This window comes from Charadrius vociferus, unplaced genomic scaffold, assembly GCF_000708025.1.
Source record: "Charadrius vociferus isolate BGI_N301 unplaced genomic scaffold, ASM70802v2 scaffold526, whole genome shotgun sequence".
Lineage (NCBI taxonomy): Eukaryota > Metazoa > Chordata > Aves > Charadriiformes > Charadriidae > Charadrius > Charadrius vociferus.
In genome coordinates this window covers 10,308-32,963 of record NW_009648966.1, presented here as the reverse complement: position 1 = coordinate 32,963, position 22,656 = coordinate 10,308, and the positions used below count along the sequence as shown (strand labels likewise).

Below are 22,656 nucleotides of genomic sequence, written 5' to 3'. Positions count from 1 at the left end.
CTGCTGAATTTTCTCCCTCGTTGCTCCCTACTGCATATCAGGATGAAACGGTCAAGCTTCAAGTGACCTTAGCATGGTATCTCCTGCCGGACCCAGTTGAACTCCATCCTAAGACTGGTCCTGTGGCATGGCTGAATTCCCCTGCAGAACACCAGGTGGCAATGACACACTCGAGACTTCCTGCGCTTTGTGGAGATTTGTGGAGATTCCTGCGCTCATGGACATTCAAGGTCTTGGCTGGATATCAGGACATTTGCTCCATACAGAAGCAGTTTTCATATTTACAGTGGATAATTGTGTACAGTGCAAACAAGATCATCTTCAGTATGAAAGCTGTATTTAACAAAGCCGAGCGTGGACTCAGATGTTGGTTTCCAGAGAATTCAGAATATAAAAAGATAGGTACTTCTGAGAAAAAAAGACACTGTTACTCCTCTTAACTTCAAGAACCTCTTAGGTATCGAGTACATCAACAAAGCAGAGATTCGAATTGGCCTTTCATCTTGCCTTGAAAAACATTTCTTAGTCTGCACGCTGAAACATGCCATCCATCCTTCCTGTATAAGGATATGCCTCGTTATTCAGATATTTGAAATGCTATTAGCATTGCTGTTTTAAAACAATATTTGCCTACTGTCTAAGGTATCTCAGTCCTATGACTTTTGAAAGACAATGTAGTTATTCTACAACAAGTAAGTTAGAGCGTTTAAATGTTAAAAATGAATCTGTAAATCAATCTGAATTGAACATGCAATCTAAGCACTAGATTTACCATCAAAAATTGAATATTTTCTTTTCCTTTCAGATATTTGGGGCTCCATCGTTTGATGATAAAATCTTAGAAGTCGTTGCGGTATTTGGCAGCATGCAGATGGCAGTTTCACGAGTCATCAAACTGCAGCACCACAGGATAGCACAGGTTTGTTTCTTACTTGAAAGCACGCAACATGGTTGGCAGCGGTTTGGGATGCTGGCAAGTAGCGGTACTCCTGATGACCACCACTATATACATTAATAAAGCGCTGACGTTGTTTTAATTTTAACGGGTAACAAATTGTCTTCAATGATGAATGAAGTATAAAAGTGCTTCATCCTTGAGACAGGCCTGGAGGAGAGCCATGGTTGCTAGTAATCAACATATTTCAGGTGGCCCGTCAGTTGCATTAGTATTTATTGCTCTGTAAAATAACGTGTTTGTTCTTTTCCAGTGTCGGTCAGTAAAGATCACCATACTTGGTGATGAAGGGGTTCCAGTGCAAGTCGATGGAGAGGCATGGATCCAGCCCCCGGGAGTTATTAAGATCATACATAAAAACAGAGCTCAGATGCTAACACGAGACAGAGTATGTTGCAGAAAGTGTTATGAAATAACGTTACTCACAGCAGTTTCCGTAATAATTTGATTCAGTTATAACATGCACAAAACAGTGCTTATAAAAATGTTTTAAAACTATTTATATAGCTTATATAATTATTTAGTTACATAACTTCTATAATAAGCCAGACAGAGAATTGTTCTTTTGTATAAGTGACAAAGTTTTGTTAGCTTTTATCAGTTTTATTAGTGCTATTCCTGTATTCTTATTAATATATAGTAAGAATGGTCAACATTTTATATTTCCTTCCTCCTTTCCTCCCTTCCTCCCTTCCCTCCCTGCCTGCCTTGTCTTCTTCTGTGGCTTCTTCTTCTCCTTCTTTCTTTTTCTGTAGGTGCATTGTACACAATCACATACTGGAAGTTTTAGCACAGTTGCATAAATAGTGAAGTCCTATAGTGTTCATTTTTCAGAATAACTTTCTGCAGATTTCTCTCCTGTGTCTCTCTGTCCTACTAATCCTCCCTTTCCCCCGTGACCCAGTCTCAGACAGAACAGACTCAAGCAGAACCCAGTCACAAAGCCACTGGAGAGTTCCTGCTTGTCTGGGATTACTGTGTGAAAGGCTTAACTGCCCCTCAGTTCTCCGTCCACTATCTGGATGTTGAATTTAGGGTGGAGTTAATGGCATTTGCATTCTATTTTAGTAAATTTGTTACTCTTCCCCACCATTTTTTAGGTGTGAGTCCTGTATTAGTTTCAGATTTGGATCTTGCTGTCCACACAAGATGTGCTTATATTATCACTGTCTTTGTGTTCTTATTGTTTTGGAAGACACTTTTTGAGGATAACAGGAAGGAGAGAGAGAGAAGAGAGCGCTTTCAGAAATTACTTGTTCTCTATACTAAGTTTAAAAAATATGTGTCATTTTATTATTTATACTGCTTGTATTATTTATATAAAAGTAAAATTAAATTTTAAAATTATTTATTTGTTAAATTAATTTTAACCACAATTTTATATAAATTCAAATTTATATAAAATACAAAATTAATTTTTTAATAAGTAAGAACACTGCAAGTGCTGTGAACTGAATGTATAATTCGTTCTGCTTAGGCCTTTGAAAACACCCTGAAGTCTTGGGAAGACAAACAGAAGTATGATTCCTGTAAACCTGTCATTCGATCTCCCTTGTACCCTCAGCAGGCTGTTGAGTTGGCTACAGAAGAAGAAGTTGCACAGATCCAGCTGTGCTCACAAGCTGCAGAAGAACTTATTACCAGGTACAGTCAAATTAAATCGTAAGTACAGTAAGTTTGGATTGGCAACGCAGGCACCAAGACTGAATTATTCATGCAAATGCGTACATAGACGTAGAACTTTATATTTTCCCTGGTTTTTTGCTTAATGTTTAGTTGCCGCTCTATCAGTTATTTTATTTATTTTATCAGTTATTTATTTTTTAAACTTTATTTTATTTTATTTTTAAGGCTCAACTTGTTTATGTATGCATTTCTTATGCACTTCTGTAATATTATTTTTATGTGTTTATGTGTTTTTTCTTGAGAAAACCAACTTTCTGAAGGAGCAGTGGAGACAGAAAACTGGAAAGCTTTTTTGAAGAGAGGCTCTTGATTGAAGCTTCTCATTTTATGCAAAAGCAAAAATATATTTATTGATAAAAAACTCTTAGAAGTCAACTTTAGAAGTCAACAGTGTGGCTGTATCCACCTGACCTTAACTTCTCCTGACCTTATTTCTTTTTAAAGCCTTGTTATTCACAGTTTCAAAAAGAGGGGCACTTTTTAATAAACCTGAAAGTTTTCTTAAAATATTGTACAAGTAAACAGCTAACACACCACAATTCAAGGAGCCCAAATTTCCAGGTAAAATCTTCATAGCTTTTTGCATTTATCCACTCATTCATTGTTATTGCAGCTTTCTATTTCATTCCTAATGCTCAAAATCCTCATCTCTGTGCCCCCAGACACTTCAGTAATTTGTATGGGTTGAGAGGATAGTGAGCTGATGGTATAAAACTGATCGCACAGCCTTGCTTATTTTCAAGAACTACTTTCTTCCTGAGATGCAAGTAGAATAAAGAAAACATTTCAATTTTCACAGGAAAAAAAAAAAAGCTTTTTTTTTTTTTTTTAGGATAAGTGTTTTCTTAAAAATCAGAACATTTTACAATGCTGCTATTCAGTTCATCATGATAACAAGTTATCTTAAACACTAAAATCAATTCTTGGAGTCTATTGGGTTGCACTGAAAGGAACTGAAGAACTGCACCTTCTTTTTATACTGTACTGGTAGACATAGAAGAGCAATTGAGGTTATAAATTACCCAAAGTGAAGTTTAGCCAAGACAGCTTAAAAACTTTAATGTTCTACAGATGGTCCTGAGGTGGTAATTACAGCTGGACCTCCCATAATCTCAAATGATTGCAGCCAATTTTAACGTCACATCTGAAGGATATTCCTTGTGAAATAGGTGTAATGGTTTTTAAGATAACTTCAAGTAAGTTATCTTAATGTGCACCGTTTTCCTCTATAGGGTTTTCTTCTATAGGGTTTTCCCCTTTAGTTTGAGTTAAGAGCCCCAACGTTTTTTTTGGTAGAATTTCTGCGTAGCATTTGTGTTCTAAGACAAATAAATGTGTCTCAGTATTTCATAGCAGAATATCATCATGGCTATAATTTATATGAGGTGCTGTATTGTTTGAAGAGATACTTGTATTTCAACTATTTCAACTTTTGTTATAAAGGACTATAATTTTTTAGAAGTGGTTTGTGAAACATATCTTTGCATATTTTCTCATCTGATGAAGTTGTGTACTCTTAAGAATTATTCTTTAAGGGAAATAAGAAATATTTTTCTCTTTTTTTATATTTTTGTAGGATCTGTGAAGCTGCAAAAATACATGGCCTCTTGGAGCAGGAGCTTGCTCATGCTGTTAATGCATGTTCACATGCATTAAATAAAGCCAACCCAAGGTTTCCGGAGGTAAAGGAAGAACAGCGATTTATGTATAAGTAAATAAGTTATAATATCTGTGCGCATAAGCTTGTGACATGGGAGCTGTAATGTACTCCCTGCCCCCATATTAAAACAAGTTGGATGATAATTCTTGAAGTTTTTGATAAACAAGACTGCTAAATATACTTCCACATGCTCAACTTTAAATTAAATTGCTTAACAGATGAACGGATGCTGTATCTTCTCCCCCTTTTTGACACTTTTGCTAAGGTGAAATGAAAGGGAAAGTTACTTCCGATTCTGAAAGTGCTGCTCTATATAGCAGCAGGGAGGCTCAGCCCTTCACAGGAATACAGAAACAACCCATAGCTGATGAATTTGGTAGGGAACTTGCTGAATGATTCTGAAATTTATTAATAATACCAGGAATGGGAGTTCAGAGAACTGCCATTTTACAAAAGAGTATTAAAGAGTAGAGTCCCCTCCCGGTGTTAGATTGATATGATATCTGAGAAGCAGAAGATGCAGTTTCTGCGTTCATCAGGGTCCTCCCCATCTGATCCTCTCTTTTGTGAATGTTGGACGTTAGAAAGGGACATTAATGACACTTAAAACGTGGACCTTCTGGGTGTTGTTGCAGGGGGGGAGTGAGCAGTCGAAAGGGAGATGAGGAGTTTGGATTAGGGGCACGGTAAGAGTCTGCCTGTTGCCTTTCGAAGCAGTAAGGAATTCGCTCCATCTGCAACAGAGGTCCATAACCAGGGGCGCTCATCTCAAGTGGTGCAGCAGCACTTATTAAATCAAGTGAGGTGGTGTACTAAAGTAGCTCTGAGCCGAAATAAACCAAACTTGGGTCAGCAAACAGCAAAAACAGTAGGCAAAGTAAGCTCACATCTGCTTGCAGACAGCTGTGCAGACATGTCCCCAGACACAGGGTGGAGGCATGACAAAGGCTGAACAAATGCTGTTACTACATACAGGTCAGTTCTTGTGGATGCATTTGTAGATACTTTCATGCTTAGTTGTTATCCACGTGCTATGCAGAGAATGCAAAGGGGGTGAGGGGAAATGAGTTTCCTGGTTTCTCTCTTCACACTAAACAATCTGGGCATTTTCAGGGATTGGACCCAAAAGAAATTAATTAGGTAGAGGCTGTCTATATCTAACCTAAGTTGACATATGGTAAATATATTAGTTAACTGTTGCTTCTTAAAATATGGCTAGCAGCTTACTTCTGCTAAAGATAAGGTGAACAACTCAGATGAACAGTCATTGTTAAATCAGGCCCGCAACTTTTCTGCTGGCCTTTGTCATCCTTAAAAATTGTGGATTCATCTCACAGGTGGATAGGCACTTGGCGATCTTCAGGATTGTATAAGGTCATATTAAATAAAGCTGTGGAAAAGACAGTAAATAGATACTACATTTTTGTTCTCTATTCTCAGTGCTGAAGCAGTTGTCAGTGTGGAGTTAAACTGATGTATTTCTCCTAGAAGACGCTTAAGATCTGTGCTGCAAGTCGAAAGTACTTCTTTTCAGTCTGACTTGCATGACTTCAAATAATTTTTATGCTTCCTATTCCCCAGAGCCTTACCAGAAACACTGCCATGGAGATAGCTGTGAATGTGAAGGCCCTACATAATGAAACTGAATCTCTGCTAGTAGGAAGAGTTCCTTTGGTAAGGTCACAAAATACATGGGTTTATTCCCTCATTCAGGTTATCTGTGATTTGGTCTTTGCTGATTTTTTTTAATTGGTGCAGGATTTATGACATGCTACAAGAAGCTCTGTAAGGCTGATTGGACGATATTAATTACACTGCATTTGTGGTTTGGATCGCAATGAGTTATGAATTCTTGTCCTAGGCTGGCATCCGTCTTACCTGATTTCAGATATTGAAAAGGTCATTGCCTGGGCTCTTCTTTTTAATAGTCAGTGGAGAGAAATAAGTATCCCTGCTGAGGCTGATTCATACTCAGCTGTCCTGGAGGCCTATCTTAGAAAAAGATAAGTCATCTTCTGGAGGTTTAGCATTTAAGAGAGCTTCTAGAGTTCTGTTATGTGACCATCTTCAGAGTTTAAAGAGAACCTGAGAGGTTAGCAGTAAAGAGAACTTCTTTAAAGAGAGTGGTGCAGACTCATAAATTCAACTTCTACATACCTAATTTGGGCACATAAATCTCACCCTTGTTCTAATACCTGGCAGGAATTACTTTATAACCTTTAACTGCTAAGTGTTCAGTAGACTTCCGATGGTATTTGAAGAATTTGTGTCATCTTCTTTGGCTAGTGTTTCTGTGCCTTAAATGATGAAGACTGCTCAGGAATTGTTGCACCTGGATGTATAATTAAAAAATTTCAATATGTGAGATTGTGAAGAGAAAAAAAGATGTCATGTTTTCTATGCTGGTCCCGTTTTACATTTAGAAGATACTCAGTAGGAACTGTTACATTTTCTTTGGATTCGGAAGCTGATTTAATACTAACTTACCGTTTATTTAGGTGTTATAATTAAAAATGGATATCAATAGGAACGTTTTCATTTCGCTGAGTTAGGGTATGAAACTTACTGGTGCAGGTTCAGATATCTTTTTACACAAGTGATAAATGGTACAAGTCTATTCTACAGTAACCAAAAGTTAGTATGGTCTTAAGGCCATTTAAGTTAAAACCATTTGGTCAAAGATTAGGCTTATATGATTTATTTTATGAGTTTTTAGAAGGGAAAGTTATTCATTAGATGGTTTTGTCCAAGAAAAGGGAAAAATGCCTGCTGGTTTTTTTTCAAATTGCTATTACTAATCCCCCATATTTCAGATTGAACGGGGAATCAAAATAGAGAAATTTGTTTAAATTTTAAAATAGTTTAGGAAGAGGAGTTAGAAGAAAAGGTTTAAGTCAGTGACACCATACTAGGACTAGTGTAATTTATCAAGGCAGTCTGGAAATAATGTTATTGTGGAAACCTTCCCATTGAAACATTACATTTTCTATAGCCAGTTGTGATCTCATTGTGGTGTTGAACTGGTCCCATGTTCAGGCTCCAAAGCTTAATTTGATTCATTTGTCCATTTCTGATTTTTACATGTTGTACTTCTGCTTCTCATTATGGTCTGTGCAAATGTCTTCAGGAGTCTACATCAAACACATTTTTTAATAAAAAGGCCGTTTGGAAGATACCAAGATAATCTTCCAGAGATGCCCATTACGCTCATTTGATATCATGCTTGTTTAGAATAGTATTTCACAGTCACAGTAACAAAGCACCCTGGTTAACCTTATTGCTGTGTATTTTATAAATGCTGAAGCTACGCATATGTTAGTCCTTCACTATTAAAATAGAGACAGATGCTTGATGCATCAGCCTTTGCCATCATACACTGTTATCCAAATTACCTTACTCCTCTGACAAAGACGGACGTTCTTTCTCTATTATCTTTCTTTTTATTTTTTTTCCCTTTTCAATTCTCCCTCACCCCTCTTTTCTGTGATAAGAGCTTCTGATAGCAGTAAATTGATGCCTTTGTTGCATATACTACGTGGTAAGCTTTTTCTTTGGTTGCCATTTACTGGCCCTTGAGTCTTTCTGTTATGGCTGCTGAAGGAGACAAAAGAAATGTAAATACATATACAAGGAGACTCTGATTCCTTCCACCTCCTGTAATATATGATTAACAAAGTTCATAGAACACTATTAGCTAGATGACATCAAATGGTGAATTAGCTATAAATACCATTTTTAGTGAAATGATAAGATGGGGACAATGAATCTGATTTGTGGAATCTCCCAGATGGTTATGGCTAGAATACAGTTTGGAAAAAAAATAAAAAAAAAATCTGTTTTGTCTAGATATTTTCCAAAGGCACTATTTCCATTTTTGCTTTTTAAAAAGCATTTCCAGTCTGGAACAGAGACACAATTTTCCAATGTATTAAGGGAGAAGTACGACAGAATGTTTCATTTCAACTGAATGAAGTGATCTGAGCTCACTGAAATAAAATATTTTCATATTAAAAATGTAATTTGGGAAGGAATTGAAAAAATCCTGTATTTTCATTGTTTCATTCATAGTGTTAAATTCCATAGTGTTAATTATGCCAGGTGAGGTTTAGATTGGATATCAGGAAAAATTTTTTCACTGAAAAGGTTATCAAACATTGGAATAGGCTGCCCAGGGAGGTGGTGGATTTGCCATCCCTGGAGGTATTTAAAAAAAAAGGTAGACGTAGTACCTGGGGACATGGTTTAGAAATGGTTTTGTCAGGCTAGGTTAATAGTTGAACTTGGTGATCTTAAAGGTGCCTTCCAACCTGAACAATTCTATGATTCCATCTTGGAAATAAGAAGCTTTTCCAAGCTGTTGTAGGAGGAGAATTTATCCAAAATTGCTGACTCTTCCTTTACCAGAATTACACTGTTGTTTTGGGTGTATTTCAGGAGCAATATTGCCAATGCATACACTTTCTCACCATCAGATGAGAGTCTTTTGTTCCCAAGCAAAATGTTTTCCTTTGAGAATCAAGGAATTAGATAAGTGCTTGTTGAGAAAGACAGAACTTTCTGCTTCATTCATTTATATAAAATAGATGACTTAAATAGTTTCTTAAAAATTGAAACACAAGAAAAGTTGTAATTTCTGCAGACAAGTGAGTCTTCCACTGTGCTCCAAATTAACTGAACTATTCAAACGGAAAAAAAAAAAAAAAAAAAGGAAGGCAAAAGAACAATCAGAGTCTGCTTATGGGCACTGAATTCTGTGAGCTTTAGAAGAGATAATAACATGATAGCAAGAGGGAGCTTATATTGCCAGTATTACTATGCTGAACAGCAACATCTTACTAAAGATGGTCTCTGCTTTGAAAGGTGGCAGCATATGCAAACTATTGAAGCAAAGGAAAGAAGTTTTTGTTACCTAGGATAAATTAACGGGGGCTTGTAATTTATCACCAAACCCCAGTGATGTCAAAATCTTTTTCCAACACTAGAGATCAAAGATTCTGTTGCAACTCCATTTTAAAAATGCATTCGCTAGGATATAACTTAATTAGATCCTTTCAAAAGGATATTCTGTACTGCTTTGGGACTACTTTTACTTCAAAGAGAGAAACAGATGTTCAGATTGCTTTATTAGTGATTCTGAGCAGCTCGTTCCAGGATTAAACTCTTTACCTCAAAATGGTGTTTCAGCAACCCCAGATAAGCCCAAAACACCTTTGCCAGGGATGAGCTGTCTGCCTTACCTCCTCCTCACAGCTTGGACTCATACAACAGCTGCAGAATAGTTTTCAGACCAGGTTTTTAAGGAAAACTGGTGCTTCCGTGGGATTCTCAAAGTCTTGATAGAACCAAAGTCCTGTAGGTCAGCAAGTCCCAAGATTTTTACGCTGCTCCCACTTTCTTTTCCTCTTTGGCCTTCACTAATGTGTTTTGCTTTTTGTCTCCCGTCTGGGGATGCAATCATGTCCCTCTTCCATGCCTGGTCTGCATTCTTCCCACCCTCAGCCAGCAGCAGTGGCTATCGCTCCATATCTTACCTATTTAGAAGGGGTAGTGCAGGTATTCTATCACCACTGGAGAAGCTTTGGGAATGAAGCATCTTCAGTAAGATCCATTTCCTCTAACTTGACCACAAGAGAGTGATCTATCACATGAAGACATTTGCAAATAATAACTCAAGCTTACTACCATCTATTCATTTTTTGGACGCTACTTTTCACACAAAGATTTTCCAGGCTTTTGTTTTTCTGGTCAGGTTTTATCTCCTTGTGCTGGTAGTTTCCATTTCTAGTGTGTTCTAGAATTGGTGTTACCAGGTTACATTTGCTCTCTGAAGACTCAGGAATGTGGTGAATGATGCCAGTGATTGACAGCTAGGTCCAGCTGGTCTGCACCAAAAGCCTCAGTCATCACTGTGTGGTTGGGACCATGCTAAATGTAGTGTCACAGTGGTCTGATGTATCTCTGAAGGAAAATTTAATGTGGTAAAATTATTTTTTTTTCACTGTTTGTTTACACTCACCGTGAAGTAGTGATCTGTTTGTGTGTGGTAAGAACATATCTAGATTTAAATGTTATATATTAACAAAACTAAAAATGCTATTTTTCTGACCTGTTAATAAACAGCAGTTGGAAGCTCCCCATGAAGAGCTCTTGTCTGATGCTTTGCACAGTGTGGAAATAGAGTTGAGAAAACTTGCTGAGATACCTTGGCTTTATTACGTTTTTCAACCAAATGATGATGAGGTGAGTTTGATTAATAGTTCCTGCTTCTAATTGAACTTAATTTTCTTTTGACAGGGAAAACTAAGTAAGAATCCCTCATGATCTGGAGAGGCAGTTTCAGGAGTGATGCTGGATCCTTTCTGTCTGCTGTGAACCAGCTTCTAAGTTTAGGGCTTTTTGTGTGTTTTGTTTCCTTTTGTGAATGTAAAGGGTTTGAATGGCTATTTCATAAATGAAACAGTTACAGAGTTACATCCCAACATTATTCTTTATGAAAGTAAAATTCGGTATCATTTTTTGAGGATAACTGTGAATTACAATCTCAAGCATGTAATTTCACTGTTGTTTTCTGTTAATTAAAGGTAACTATGCCTCTTCTTTCATGCAGGATCCCCCTCTGGATTATGCTAAAAGAAACAACAGAAGTACAGTGTTTCGCATAGTGCCAAAGTTTAAAAAAGAAAAAGTTCAGAAGCATAAGACCAGCCCTCAGCCTGGTATGTGTTTTAAAATTTCAAGAAAAATAGTAGCATTTGGGGAGAATGTGATTTTTATGGGTTGTTTTTTTTTAGTAAGACCTGAAATGATGTACTCAACAGTAAAGTAAAAGTGCAAGGCAACTGAGCTAACTGGCATCTTCATTAGGATGAAGATTTCTTTCAGTGCATTTAGAAACCATTCAGTAGGAATTCCAAGTGAAACAAAGAACTACTGTGAAAATATTTAGGTAGTCTTATTATGTGACAGGACCTGTGTCTTTGCTGGTGGTTACATTTGATTAACTCATAGCAATACAAGTTGTAGGTAAACACACTGTTTCCCTGTGAAACTCCCGTCCAGGTTTTTCAGGTTAGTTTCAGAAGATGCGCAATAGCTTTTATCATACTGGTTTAATTAACCAGTTATTAAATGTCAGATGGGTTTTAAGTTCAGTGAGTGAGACAAATCAAACAAAAAGCCATAATAGTCAATATTGGTTTTGGGTTTTTTTTAATTAGAAGAAGTTGAACAAACTCCACTCTCCTCTCTTCCCATTCTTATGCATGAACTGACTTCCTTAAGATTATGTCCAGGAGTTAATCAGTGATCAGATGGGCCTAAAACTATTTCTAGATCTTTGTCTTTTAAATGGACAGTTGGTCAAAATCTGGAAAATCTTGAAGTTGTTGATCAGACTTTAGATTTCAGATTAGACTTCAGATTTCACTTCATTGTAAAACTGAGCAGCATTGAATGAAGTTGCAAAATTATAGCAATAAGTAGCATAACTTTTTTTTTTTCAATAAATGTGGTCTTATTAGGACTAATGTGGGCAACTAACCTTAGAGAACAATGTTTTACAGAGAGCTTATTAATGGCCTATGTAACACAGTAGCTTAAAGAATACTTGTTGCATTAATTAAGAATACTAGAAACTGTTAATTAAAACTGGAATTGCTTGCTGCCATTGCTATATTTGAGGTATGGTTGATGTTTTAATTTTACACATTAATTAGTTTTTGAAGGCTTCTCCTCTCCCTGGATGACTACTAATAAATTAATGGTATAAAGCAGAACAACATTAGACTTTGCGTCACTGATCCTAAGATGGTTTAATGTGAATTTGTTGGGTCGTGAAGTTTTAAAGGCTTTACTGAAGAAACTGAGTAAAGCTGAAAGCATGGCTGCAAAGCAAAGAACCCCAACTTTGTTTAGATACTTTCTCATGTTAACTGCTAACCTGTAACCTGCATGTAAAAAGGAAATTGTCCGTTTTTGTGGAAATGACACCTCTAACCTTTCCCTTTGCTAGCACGGCAATTCTACTCTGTTTTCCACTCTCTTTGGCCTAACCTTTGCTTGTGATGCATTTGAGCATGTAGAAATTAAGGGGGTTTTGCTCTTAACTTTGGTAGTTCAAAAATGGGGCACAGATGAAGTTGCTGCTTGGCTGGATCTGCTCAGTTTGGGAGAGTACAAAGAAATCTTCATCAGCCATGACATCCGAGGCTCTGAGCTTTTACATCTGGAAAGGCGAGATCTTAAGGTATTTCCTTTGTGCTACTTTTCTGCTATTGACCATTTTCTTTGACAAAACAACAACCAACTTTTCTTCTTTCCCTGCACTTGTTATGAGCTTGTAGCTTGGCTTACACTGTGCAAATATGCAATAAACTAATACGCGCTGTCCTTTGGCCTGAATTTCTGAAGTGCTGACTTGTACTCGCAACCAAGTATATCTGTGTTATCTGAAATTTCCTTTTTTTTTTTTTTTTTTGCACTTTATGTAGAATGATAGCATTATAGTTTATGTCAGAAGGCATAGGAAAAGCACACTTGATATCTTACTGACATCAGTGTAATATAATGTTATCTTCAAGAGTTCACTGTTTCCATTAAACAGGATCAGTATGGATCAGTTGAAGGCGGTGATAATAACTTTGAATCTGTCTACTGCAAGGTCAGCAGCTATGAGCAGCTGGCCTGCTTCAGGTGATTTATTGTATATATCTTGGATATAGTGGGCGTGAGAGAGATAAGCAGCTTAATAAATAGCGGCATTGGACTTCCATGGCCTTGGTGTTTGTGTCAAAATAGACCTTTGCAATAGGTTTTTTCGTCTCTGACCAACCTCTGCCTGATTTTAGCTGTGTAGATTTTCAAAAGAGCACTTGCTTTTGTCTCCTGAATTGTAGAACTTTCTTCCTCTGAGGTCGGATTGATAACGTTTTGCAGGGAGGAATGTTACCTAGCAGACTGAGGCTGTTATTTGAGCTTGCTGGTCTTTTTCAGGAATGATTTAAGTGCATCCATTATATGTAATAGAGGCTATATCTTTGGGGATTCGTTACTTTACTTTTTCCGGGAACTCGGTAGTAATGAGTTCTTGATAATGTGTTTTGCAACTGCTTTTAGCACATAAGAGAGGAAATAGGATATTGTATAAATCGCAAACATTTACATTTAGAGTGCAAGTCATCGCTCTAGCCACAGTGCAGTAGTCTCCAGATAGAGGCAATACTTTCATACAAATGTGCTACTTTTCATAAGGTTTCTTATATAGAATGAAATCCTGACATTATAAGGTAGCGCTTGCATTGTGTGACTGTTGCAGTAGAATGCAGCTGCTGAAGATAGCTGTGTTTGATAGGACATTTAGTTTAGCTGTTGTGTGTTAATTTACCCCTTGGTATTAGATCGCCTAAGCTTCTTTCTGTGGAAGTTAAATTCCTTTTTTTTCAGGATAGTACAGTCCCTCCATGCAAAATTTTTGAAACAGGAAACTGTCCAAGCAATCCACCACGATGTTCCATTGATAGATGATGCAAGTCCCTGTTCTCTTAAAACTTAACTGGGAAACTCAGTATCTCGTGATGCATTTTGCTAAAATGTTAAGAAACCTTAATTAAAAACCAAATCAAGATGTCAAATTTGTTGAATGGATGATGGTCAGTGTTAAACTAGGCATGGCTTCTGGCCTTGCTTCGTTTCTGATAGGTACCAATTTGACTGCATGCCCGGAAGACTGGCACTTCAACCAAGTAAATATCTGCAGCAGGGTAATCATCAACCTGTTATCCCCGTTGCTAAGACTCATGCTGATTCAGCATAAATAAAACCCCATCACAAAAGCCAACGCCCTGAAATAACTAAAAGCCTGTCTTAGAGCGTACAGAGAGACAGACTTTTACTGTCCTCTCTATCCAGCGCTGCCTGGAAGCACGTATGTAGTTTTTATATTGCTCAGCGTAGCTGGATGAGGAGTTGCTCCATGCAAGTTGCCAAGGGTATATCCTGTGCTAGCAGAGGTCTCGCTCTAGAATCATCCCATCTGCTCATTAGCAAAGCTGAGAGCTTCCAACGCAGCGCTGTTCCTAAGGTAGGCCAGGCTTTTGGCCAAGCACGGCTTGCGCTCTGTGTAGCAACGCTGAATTTAAATAGTAGAGTTTAGCGGTCAACCTGTTCATTACGTACGGGGCATGATCTCTGCAGGGAGCCAATTAAGGATGGCTGAGGGAGCCTGCAGATTTCTGACCAGTGACCTGAATTGGTGTCAAGATGTGTAATGCGGTACCTAGGAAATGAGGAACGCATCGCAAGCTGCCCTGTTAATTTTCCCCCCCTTTGGCTATCGAGGTCTGCAGATGAGTCTTCGGTGCTCTTGCGAGCTATAATCTGTCTACAGCCTCTCCTCCAGTTCAGGGCTTGTGCTTCCTGCCAAGCTAAATGGGCTCGCCATTGATTCACAAGCTCTTAAGTCATGTGCAATAGATTTACCTCTATTACCTCTCATGTACTACAACAGGAAAAATCGTTGCCTGTTTTAATTGAATCCTCTGGGCCCACCTTTCTTTCTGTGGTCAAAAGTAGAGATAAAAAGCAGTACGGAAAAGGATTTGATGAAACTCTTTTCCTTTGCACGGATCACTGAAATAGATCGATAAGTTGACTGGAGGATTGGACACCTCTAATTATATTTCTGTGTGCCTTGTGGATTCCATTCTCACTTAGCTCTGTGTGGCAACTGGCAAATGGAGAACACCTCCAAGAGGAACCAGATACCTGTCTCCATCCAGCCCTGCAGTAATATGCTTTCTTCAGCCTCCTATGCCTGATTTTATTTAGGGGAATCTTGGACTTTTACACTCACGTGATTTGATTTCACTTGAGGAAAGGCAGGACAGTGAATTGCCAACTATGCTGTAGAAACTGCAGAAAAAAAGCCTGTTGTAACTTGGTTTTTTAACCTTATTTTACAAGCAAAATCATTGAAAACTAGACTCTGTTTTTTTTTTTCTGAAATAAATGCTGGCATTCTTGGCATTGATAACCATGTTCCTATGCACACAACTTAGTAATAATTGGAACTGCAACACATTTAGTAAGATGAGTATGATGTCTTCCTTAGAGCTCCATATCAATGTTGATTTCCTTGGAGAAAGGGTTCTATGCCTGATGTCAGCCTGATGTGCCAGTGCCAGTCAAGCTGAAGTCTGTGCTGAGAACTGGGTCATTTCATTGCTGCATTTCCCAGTAGTGCCTTTTGAAAAAGTTCTTGCATGGAAAATGTTTTCTAAGATTTGTCAGACATCAGGCATGCTAGACGGCTTTTGACACTGGGAATGCAAGTAGAGTAGGTTTCCCATCTGGAAGATGTTAATAGTAAGGAGTGTTTACATAAATTGTTTGGTAGTATTACGCTGCTGGTACGTTTGGCCAAAATCTGTGGGGCAAACGTGGAATAAATGGGTTCTTGGCTAAGCAGACAGGGGCCTAGTCACCATAATATAATGCAGATGAAGAAGAACTGGAAGCTCTTGCAAGAATTTTCGTCAGCTTTTTCTTGCCCAAACTTTTTTTTTTTTCTTTTTCAGAATTTTTTGAGCTTTACCTGTTGAAGGCCTAGAGATGCAAAAGTGGTCAGGAAGAGCAGAAGGAGAGGTGAACCTGTAGTTTTAAGGCCATAGCTGGGGAAAAAGAAAGACTATTTTCTTCCTCAGACTCTAGCTAGAGTCTTGTCTTCAAAACCATATTTCAGACAAACTGAATTTTTGTTAATTAGGTATCAATGAAATATGGACAGATTATCTAGAACGAGATGAAACTCATGCATGTACAAAAATGAAGAGATCTTTGGGGATCTTGCTTGTTGAATGATGCGTGTTATGCTCCTGTAGCAGATCCCTTTGGCCTGAGATGACAGAATTTCTGAATACTAGATAGCATCTAGTGGCAGGGATGTATATATCTTAATTTCCTCCAAATAAGGCTATTATACAGCATAAAAAATCAGAGGTTATTTTGTCGGTTGGTGTTTTTTTCCTAGAAGTGTGGCGGAATTTATCAAAAGGGTCCCCAAAATTCTGGTAAGGCTCTTGAGGCTTGCTGTTCAGATCTATATTACAGCAACTTCAACTGGAACGGAAATAAAACATCTTGTGTCTGAAACATAGGCGTTATTGACGATACTTTGTAAAGGTTGGTGGAAAAAGTGGCTAAGTTTTCTGGGAATTTCATAATATGATTCTTTCCTCTGATCTTTGAAGTCTGGCAGCATCTCGCTGTGTTGCTTATCCAACAGAAGTTCTACACATGAAAAATGTTTGTTCTGAAGAATTTGCAAGTTCTTAACCTTTAACACATGTGTGGCTTCTTGTGGTTTGGAAAGTATCCTTATAGGTTTTTCCTTATGTAGAATTTCCTCCGCATAGGAGCTAGGCTATTTCCGTAGTTTCAATAGTTGTGTGTATTTTTGGTTCATCAGAAAATTAAGTTTAGCATAAATAAGAAAATATTCTTCAGATCTAAAATGATAAATGTTACTGTCATTGTGGGATGAGTTTAACAACTTCTACCTACATCAATTCTTAAAAATTAGTATTACTTTTTTTATAAGTGTTGATAAAGTATCGATAAATTGATGTGATGTGGAAAATCAGAAGTGTTTTTTCAGATAGGTTTATGAACAGGACTTGGTTTGGGAACTTTTATGAACACATCTCGAACTCTGATGCTGACACCTTTGTACCAAAGTGCTGTGTAGGATGGTCACGTATACAGGCAGCTTTCTACTGAAGAAACAACCAGATTTTTTTTCCATCTCTAACATAACCAGAATTCAATCTTGACTCTCTGAAAATTAATCCACCTGTTTAATCTGTGCTATGCTACCTTTATCATAAAGTAATTAATTCACGCCCATCTTGCCACCCCTTTCTTCCTTTGGAGAAATGCAAAATGAATTGCATGCTAACATGTTTAAGTAATACTAAGTGCAGATTTCCTGAGGCTTCTTTGACTGTAGAAAGTTGGATACAGTCTTTGTGTAGAGAATGTATAGAATACTGTATTTGCTTTCATTTTTCACTCTGTGTGAGAATAACTATTTCAACCTGCTTGATAACACTCCCTTCCTTTTAATGTCTTCGTAATGGAAAATATTCCTATTAAAATGAAAGGATTTCTATTTCAGAAGAATAGATAGTGAAACTTTACTAAGATTTTTTTATTAAATCGCAAGCTATTTACATAAGGTTTATTCTACAAATAACTAATGTTTGAATCTGCCACATCACTAACACCAGGATTTTAAAGAGTTTTTCAAAGCTGGGTTTTACAGATAAGGGAAGCAGATTTCCACCAAACTGAGCTGAAAATTCATTAGCGCAGTTGGGGTTCATTAGCACAGCTGGGTGTCCTGTTCTGCTGCTCTGACCATTGGACCAGTCAAAATTGAAAAAGGATGCTGTTAAAGCTGTTTTAAATGCTGGAAGAGATTTGCTGCAAAAATTTCTTGTCTGTTGTCACTCATACAGAGATGGGTCCCTGAAACCAATATTAGAAACGTTTCAGCTGATGTGATTGTTTTAGTGGTGGCTAGAAGGAGATCTACGCTTGTGCTTTTTACATTTTCCTTTGGGATGTGACTGTCATGTCTCTGAGAATTTTTCTACCAGCTCTGTAATCAGGAAGATCCATGTTAGGAGACTAAACCTTTTTGGAATGAAAAACAAATGCTTACCTTTTTCTATTGCTCTCTAAAGGGAAGTTGTCCTACATGCCTGTAGCTGTTACATCCACTTTCCCTTGAGGAATTGGGGATATGTGTGTTTGCTGATTAAAACGGACATCATAGGTCCTCAGATCAAGTGACATTGCTGGACAGAAGCTCTAATCCATCACATCCTACCCAGCATTTGATTGCTGTATTAGAGAGGAGGGGGAGATTGTTCTTTTTTTTGCCAGAAATTGTGAAAGGTTTTTGTACTTAGAAGTCAAGTGAAAGATGTTTTTGACAGATATTGCAGTGCCTTGGGTTGTCATTATTGCAGGTAAGTAATTTTCTGTCTGCAAGACAGAGAGGGATTTGTTGTATGATATAAGCAATTTTTTTGTTAGGCAACACTTCCTAGTGCCATAGAATCTTTTCCAGTTAATGCTGATTGCAGTGAGCATATTTCTAGACACCTGTTGCATGGCTACATCATAATCAATGGTTTGGGGTGTTTTTTCCTTTTTGTAAATAAACTTACTTCCTTTTCTTTTTTTCTTTTTTTTTTTTTTTTTTTTTTAAATTTCTGTAGGACCTGGGGATAACGAAAGTGGGTCATATGAAGCGAATTCTCCAGGGAATTAAAGAGCTTGGCAAGAACACCCCTTTGTCTGAAGTGTAATTACGCTGGTGCTCTCCCTAGAGAGAGAAGGGAAAGTTGCTGGAGAAGCAAAGCTGTTGCAGGCACTTAGCTGTCTTTGTAGTTTACTCCGTGGAAGAATAAGCACCGGTGTTTGTACAGGCTAGTCTCTCTGAATTCTTTTATGGTGAAGAGCTTGCTGCAAGAGTACAAAAGGATTTGTTCCAAACCAAAAAAAAAAAAAAAAAAAAAAGAAAAGGAAAAGGTGATATGTTCTGCAAAGACATTTTCTTGGTGTGCAAACTTGGCCAGTTTCGGATAAGCACATTGTGGTAAATCAATTGGTTTATGGTGAACTGCACTGACTGGAAAATATAATCAAGAAATGATTGCTTTGCTTACATGCAGCTCAGCACGCCTCTTTATGGTGCGGCAAGATACCACTGTACAGCATGAGGTTGTCCAGTTATCCTTCTGAGGCATAGCTCCATAAAACCTCCTGTGCGGGAGACCGAGAGGTTTTGGAGGTTCAACACGTGAGCTTAGCAGGGCCACAGGTACCCAGCGCTCACTGGCCACGCAGAAGTGGGGAGAGATACCTTGTGATACCATGAATGCAAACTATAATGCATGGTGTGCCTGCCTGAATCGTCTGTTGTTCTGTTGCATGACACATCTGATACTTTAAACACTTGAACAACTTTTATATCGGTTTGAATGAGATTTAATTTATTACTACTTGAGTGTCTTTTTTTTTTTTTTTTTTCCAGTTTCAGGCACTTTTCTATTCTTCAGTGTTGTGTTATGCCTAAAATGTGTTCTATGGCAAAGGACATGTGGGTGTGGAAACTTAGCATTTGTGCCATATTCAGCAAATTATATGCATTATATATGATTGAAACACTGTACAGTTAGATTTTTAAATATACCGTGTACAGAAGGTGTATCAGGTAACTAACTTATGAGTATTTTTGAAAGACCGGTACCTCACAAAAATATCAATTGGCTTCCTGCATGGAGAATGATAAAGAGTTTTCTCATGGTGCATTTTAATGTAGTTATTCAGTTACCTTAAACATCTGTAGCATATTTGAACTTTTAGGCACTAATGGATTTATTTATTCTATTGTTCAAAAAGCAGGTTGAGAGATTAATGAAAATTTTTTACAGGAAAAATAATTTTATTTATCATACATAAGAGTTTTAAAATGTAGCAGCTAATTTGATTTTTGTGGGGTAAGCTTTTACTCATTACTAATTTACTATTAACTTAAAAATGTTTCTGTATGCATTTCTTTACAAAGGCATCAATTTGTTTCTTGTCAGCACTCCTACATTGGTAGGTCATAAAAATCTAAAAAACAAATTCTAAGGTTTTACGCTATGCATGCAAAGATGAATCACGTGCAAGATAGTAATCCATGAGTGTAAACAGGTTAAAAAATGAAAACCATCTTTGTTTAGAAATTGCGTTAGACCAGAGTTTATAAGTTTATTTACAGTTTACTTAAACGAAACATAACTTCATAATTGAATTTCCTGGTTAATTTTTCACAAAAATGTTAATCTAGTAGAAAAATAATTCACATATATCTACAAAAAAACCTATTTAAATGTTTGAGATGAGATGATATTGCGACACCTGCCGGAAAACTTGCACAGAATCGCTGTCTCCTTGCTGTTCCTAACAACGTGTCATTGCGGCATGAGGAACACTTGACTTTTACTTAATCGAGTAGCTTTGACATTTCGTACAGGTTAAAGCATATCTTAATATCTATTTGTGTTTTCCTTGTAGCCAGTAAAGTAAGGTTTCATTTGTTTTTTCCAAAGCTTGTTTTCCTCATTTAAAGGGGCCAACGTCAAGTACTGCATCCCGGTTTTGCTCTCCTTTTCTTATAAGTATGATGGGAGTCGTCCCTTGGAAAGTAAAATCTATTCCCCTCATTGTTTTATTGCAAAAAAAAAAAATCAAAAGGAGCAAAACTGGCTTCATTTGTATCCAATTATAGTACTATGTGCTCTTGCTTCTGTAGGTTCAACAGGCACCACTCTGGGAGCTCTGTGGGCATAACTGATTATTCTGGTAAACAAACAAAAGCGAAAGGCTATGTTCCATTAGGTTTTCCATAAAAGCAAACCAAAATCCCTTTTCCAAGTGACATGATTTTCATGCTGTTGTATGAAAAGCATATGCAAACAATGGGAAGTTAGTCAAATAATGGAAATATTATATTAATTTTTTTTTACTGTACTTGACATTCACCCCTTTAAGGATGTTCAGATGGCATCTCTCAAGTCTTTGCAAGTTGTATTTCCTTTTCTCCTTGTTTCTCAGTAAGCTACACTACATTTTAATGTGTGGCAGCATTCTAATATATCGATTACAGTAGACTACGTAGTTAATCTTCCTGATCAATTCAAGGACATAACACATGGGCGAACTTTCCTTTCCTTTCCTTTCCTTTCCTGACTGTAGGATACACTCTCTTTACAACTTTCAGCCTTGCTATATGCAGTGCGTTAAGACGGGCTATGGAACAGGATCTGTTCAGGTCGCTGTAGAGATCTGCGCTGAGCGTGTTAAAAATTGGGAGCTGCTTTTAGGCAGGGAAAATGGCCAAGTGGGTGTTTGTAACGCAACGTTCTTGTGACACTCCTCGAATTACCTCAGTATAGGACAACTGTTCAATTGTCATTGTATAGTTCATTTTTTTTAAATGACCACCAAAGAATTTAACTTTGATTGTCCTAAGCAGAAGGTTTTTTTAAATGTGCAAGTAGAAGAAAAATTGTAAGCATCATTTATGCTGTATTTACTAGCTGCCCAGGAGAGCAAATTTTATGCAACTCTATGCCTTAGACTAGTGTTGGCTATCAAATCCAAATGCGTCTGAAAAGGAGGCTCAAAATATTTTATGGGGTTTCTCTATGGGTTGTAACTGTGTTTAGTGATGTGGCTTTTCTAAAGACAGACTTTTGAACACAGTGTTACTATCTCATGATTATTGTAATTTCAAAGTATTGTGGTTTTTCTCCTTGCTGCTGTAAGAGTTCCAGGTCCTGGAACTGAGGACATACATAGTTAAGTTTTAAATGAATTCTTTACAATTTAATACTGATGTTTAAAGTTCTTCAAAGTGTACACCCCAATATTTCATCAAAAATAAGGTAAACGCATCTCCTAGAAGTAGTTAGTTTTTTAGAAAACAAGTTATCGCAATAGATCTTGCGAAGCCCAATTCAATATGGTAGATTCATCAAGACAAAAATCACTATACAAAGTTTACTAGATGATTTTCCCCCCCGCCGGTTGAATGCACTTAATTTCTGCAGTCAGTCAGCACACCTTGAAATCTGAAAGGAATACAAAGCAATCAGCATTTATTTTTTTTTTGAAGTGGCTGGTATTCATATAGATGAAATGCCCTACGCTTCAGAAAGAGGAAGAGGAGAAATGCGTGTTTTAAAATGGCAGCAGATTGTTAAGTGCATGGTTCTCTTTTGCCATTTTCAGATAGGATTTTTCCAACTTACTGTATTCAATCCGGATCATGCAAGTATTGCCTTTATAATGCCTAATGCCTTCTTCTTAGAAACTGAATGAAATCAGGCAAGCTCATGGTTGTAGGTGTTGGGGGTTTTTTACAATACTTTAAAAAAAAAAAAATGTTCAAGAATGAAAATTTTTATATGATGGCAATTGCAAATTTTCTTTATGATACATTTTTATGTATTTCCCCTTTACCACTATTTTTGTCCTGAACAACTCATTTTCAAAGAAAAATATTTTAAACTTACGGAAGAACAGTAAAATGTAAAGGATGTGATCAAAACTCCTCCCAGACTATTTCAATCCAGTATTTCTTACTTTGAGACTGGAGTAAATATGTCTGGTCCTGTAAATAATAAATAGAAATCATCTTTCTCTCTCCACCCCTGCTCAAAGAAATTCAGACTGCAGTGTTGAATAACTGTAATTCAAATAAGAGGAACTGATTTTTTTTTTATATAATTGCCTATTT

At 37.2% G+C, this 22,656-nt stretch overlaps 1 protein-coding gene across 1 annotated transcript in view; it reads left to right on the top strand.

Moving 5' to 3' along the window:
• DGKH (diacylglycerol kinase, eta) overlaps positions 1-18,673 on the top strand; it is a 75,328-nt gene extending 56,655 nt beyond the window's left edge. The window contains exons 21-29 of the mRNA XM_009887706.1: positions 806-919; positions 1,209-1,343; positions 2,433-2,599; positions 4,218-4,323; positions 5,883-5,975; positions 10,422-10,541; positions 10,909-11,017; positions 12,416-12,546; positions 18,584-18,673. Coding sequence (XP_009886008.1) covers positions 806-919; positions 1,209-1,343; positions 2,433-2,599; positions 4,218-4,323; positions 5,883-5,975; positions 10,422-10,541; positions 10,909-11,017; positions 12,416-12,546; positions 18,584-18,673 — 1,065 coding nt within the window. The remainder of the gene's footprint in view (positions 1-805; positions 920-1,208; positions 1,344-2,432; positions 2,600-4,217; positions 4,324-5,882; positions 5,976-10,421; positions 10,542-10,908; positions 11,018-12,415; positions 12,547-18,583) is intronic.
• The last annotated feature ends 3,983 nt before the right edge of the window (positions 18,674-22,656 follow it).